The sequence below is a fragment of the Cystoisospora suis genome (genome assembly GCF_002600585.1).
Source record: "Cystoisospora suis strain Wien I chromosome Unknown contig_3776, whole genome shotgun sequence".
Classification (NCBI taxonomy): Eukaryota; Apicomplexa; class Conoidasida; order Eucoccidiorida; family Sarcocystidae; genus Cystoisospora; species Cystoisospora suis.
In genome coordinates this window covers 5501-9606 of record NW_027156571.1, presented here as the reverse complement: position 1 = coordinate 9606, position 4106 = coordinate 5501, and the positions used below count along the sequence as shown (strand labels likewise).

The 4106-nt window shown below is 45.4% G+C and overlaps 1 protein-coding gene across 1 annotated transcript; it reads left to right on the top strand.

Moving 5' to 3' along the window:
* Positions 1–217: 217 nt before the first annotated feature.
* On the top strand, positions 218–3087 carry CSUI_007245 (retrotransposon ty3-gypsy subclass; the record flags this gene model as incomplete). The annotated part of the gene is given in 3 exon segments (XM_068067394.1): positions 218–1422; positions 1439–1616; positions 2493–3087. 3 exon segments carry the CDS (start codon positions 243–245, stop codon positions 3085–3087), a joined length of 1953 nt encoding a protein of 650 aa, XP_067920631.1. The 5' UTR covers positions 218–242.
* Between the last annotated feature and the right edge of the window lie 1019 nt (positions 3088–4106).

Sequence of the window (4106 nt, the reverse complement as noted above, 5' to 3'; positions counted from 1 at the left end):
GAATTGAGATAGTACCATTGAAAAAAGTCAGGAAGGAGGTAAGGAGTAATCAAGTGAAATTCATCGGCTTCATAAAAATAGAACCCTTGAAGGTAATAGGGGATAAGGGAGACCAAGGATCGGAGCTTCCAGTACAATACAAGAGACCAAGTGAAAGGATTAAGGAGATGGGAAAAACGCTAGATGAAGACGCCGCTTGATTGATCGATGAATTTAGGGAAGTCTTTGAAGAACGTCCACCTATGGAGGTCCGCGAACGACCAGTAAAGCACCAAATCAAGCTCATACCAGGCGAGGTTCCTCAATACCCAACACAAAATTACAACCTATCAAGTGACGATCTAGCTGAGCTGAAGCGACAGATTAAAAACCTCTTAGAAAAGAAGTTCATCGAGCCGACTCAAGCTCCGTTTGCTGCTCCGGTGGTTCTGGTACCCAAACCTGGAGGTGAAGGATTGAGAATGATCGTGGACTACAAGGCCCTGAATAGAATTACCTTGAAAGACGAATACCCTCTTCCACGTATTCAGGACCTCATTCAACGTCTTGGGAAGGCTGGATGGTTTACCAAGTTGGATCTCCAAAAGGGGTATTACCAAGTTCAAGTAGCCCCTGAAGATCAGTGGAAAACAGCATTCAAATGTAGATATGGAACCTTTCAAATTCGTGTGGGTTTGGCGAGAGCGCCATCAACGTTCCAACGGCTTATGCAAAACGTATTCATAAACGAGCTAGATGAATTTGTTGTGGTATACTTAGATGATGTATTGGTGTACTCAGAATCTAAAGCTGAGCACCTGAATCATCTACGACGAGTCCTACAGCGAATTAAGGATCAACAACTGTCCGTGGGAATTCGTAAGTGTGGATTCGTGACTCAAAAGGTGAAATATCTCGGTTATATCATTGAGCAGGGAAGGATGTCCCCCGGTCCGAGAAGAGTCAAAGCCCTGAAGAGTTATCCCGAGAAATTGGAGAACGTGAGACAAGCCAGAGGTTTCCTTGGGCTAGTAGGGAATTATCGACAACTGATAAAAGACTTCAACAGAAACGCCAAGCCCCTTCACGACTTGCTCAAGGAGAAACGTCAACTGGTTTGGAGCCCCAAGCACTCTCAAGCCGTCAAAGAACTCAAAGATGCTTCAATCAATGTGACTATGACCAATAGTTTCAACCCAGACCTTCCTCTAGTCTTGAAGACTGATGCCTCAAAGTACGCGGTGGGTGCCGTGTTGGAACAAGATGGTAAACCTATCGCCTTCGAGTCCCGGAAGAAACTAGGACGAGAGATTTACTATCCAGCATACGAAAGTGAGTTGTTAGCAAATATTTATGCTCCAACTAAGTGGAAACACTTTAATGGGACCAGATTAGTCACTATAGAAACGGATCATGCTACTCTTAGCCGGATGCTGACACAAGGTGGCAACTAGATTAGGGTACTGGTTAGACAAGTTAGCGGATTTTAATTTCCAGGTAGTTTATAAAGCGGGGAAACAAAACTTAGTAGCTGACGCGCTAAGTCGAAGACCGGATTACATGGAGGGAGTTGCTATGATGATGGAATTACCAGAAGCTAGAAGAGGGAATCGTAGAACTTCAAGAGACACCGGAAGGTTAGAATGGAAGAAAGCCTACGATAACTGTTAAGACTTCGGAGGGATAGTCAAGACCTGTAAAGCCCTTGGAATAGATGAAGACACAGGGAAGTGTATACCCCTGATCGAAGGAGGAAAGGAATACCACTGGGAAGACAACGTGCTGTGGGTCAAGCTGAGGGAAGGTTGGAGGCTATGCACACCTACTAAGGAGAAAAGACTTGAAGTTCTACGAGGAATTCATGATGATTTCTTGGCGGGACACCCCGGAATCGATAAGACCATAGCTGACATTGAAAGGATCTTTTGGTGGCCAAATATGAACGGGGAGATCGAAAGGTATGTGAGATCATGTTCTGCATGTGCCCAAAGGAAGGCTTCGTACGCTAAATATGGGGGGCTCTTGTGTCCTTTACCTATACCCAACTTTCCGTGGGAAGTTATAAACGACGATTTAATCCTAGAATTACCAAAGGGGAGAAACGGTCTGGATGCTATAGTAACCTTTGTATGTCAATTAACTAAAATGGCTCACTTTATCCCGGTGTACCAAACTATAGGAGCAGAAGGATTGGGTCATGTACTGGTAAGGGAAGTAGTTCGTCGACATGGAGTACCGAGAGTCATTCTCAGTGACCGTGATAGTAGGTTTACCAGTGAGATATGGAGAGGGATGTGTCAACAATAAAATATATCTATGGACATGTCAACAGCTTATCATCCTCAAACGGATGGGTTAGCCGAAAGGACTAACCAAACCATAAAACAAAGGATCCAATGTACCATCCTAGGAAACGAGTACCGTTGGGTGGAAGTTCTGCCAATGTTAGAATTCGCCTATAATAGTACTGTGAAAGTAAGCACCAAGGCTTCCCCTTTTGAAATGCTTTACAGTTTTATACCACGTAACCCAATCTGTCAATATGGGTTACCTATGACCGTGCCAGCAGCTAATCTTCCCTTTCAAGCAGAAACCACTCTCAGAAAAGCCAAGCTGGAACTGGAAAAAGCTCAGACCGCTCAACAGTTTTACGCCAATAGTCGAAGACGTGCAGTGGAGTTCCAGGAAGGAGACAAAGTGTGGCTTCTGGTGTCACATCTCCCCACGGCAACCATCTCATCGTTAAGAGCTTTGGCCTTAAGGTATAAAGGTCCTTTCAAAATAATTGGAAAGGTGGGAAAACGCGCTTATCGACTGAAATCACCACCTTCTATGCTGATGCACCCTGTGTTTCATGTGTCATTATTGAAACCGTGGAGAGCGAATATATCGGAGTTCAGAAACGCAACAAGTTCGCAACTAGCTATCCAGGGGAACGAATATGGAGTTCGGGGAATCTTCAAACATCGAGAAGATTTTTTTTCGAAAGAGAAATGGTACAAAGTTCTGTGGATGGACGGGACATCTACCTGGGAACCAGAGAGTAATCTGGAAGGGTGTCCACAAGTCCTGACTAACTACTATCGGGGGATCCAGCGACCCGCCTAAACCGTACCAAGCAAGTTAGACCCAAAAAGGGCGAGCCTTTTGAAAAGGGGGGATGAGGTGTCAGAGCAGCGCTCTGCCTCTTGAATATTTTTTTCAAACCAGCTCTAAGAAAAATAGAATAAACATCGTCCAGTTGAGTTAAAGATAGCGGTCTATGTAGAATACCTCTAGAGTCAACGGAGGAGAATAAGGAAGAGTTAGTGTGACCGTTCTGCGTTTCATGAAGTGAAGATCTGTTTTGCCTGTCTTAAGGAAGGAACAAAAAGGTAGATCGAATCAGTTTAGAAAGGAAGAGACGGAAAGTAGATTCGAAGATTAACAGAGCAATGGGTGAACAGGGTTTTGAAGGAGGTAGTGTGTTTTTCTTGCAATCGTGTTATTTTCAAGTCTAACGCCTTTCGTAGTAACCTTGAACGTCCAGTCTGATCTAAGGCACACCTCGTCGTCACTGGCCGACGGTGTCTACTTTTTAGCTGGTCGAAACCAAGGGGGGGAGAGAGAAAAGAGACGAGGAAAGAACGAGGATGTGAAACGAGTGAAAGAAAAAAAGACGGGAAGGAATTTCTCCGCTCTTTTCGTGAAGAAGATTCTCCAACCCTACAGACAGCCACGAAGAAGGTTGGCCCAGCAGGGGGATTCAGGGTCAGACCTGATCGGAGAAAGTGGGGATCCGTGCCTTTATTTCGCCCGTGTGAGAGCGGTTTTAAGATCCGGTGTGGTGTGTGTAATGCGTGAATCCGGAAGAACTCCAGAATTTGGCGGACGTGATCTGAGGTGTGAAATATATGGAACGTTCACTTGTTAGTTCGGTGTCGAGAGTTGAGGAAGGTCCCGTTCGCGAACCATACCAATCTGTCAACTTATCGCCCGTTTTTTTATTTGAATCTGCTAAGTGAAGAACCAATCCTTGGGAGGAGCCCCAGCGAGGGCGAGTAAGGCTGGCCGAATGTCTGACCGCCAGGGAACGGGAATGACAACCCACCACAGTCTCGCGACCGTTTCAGATCCAGGAGACTCAC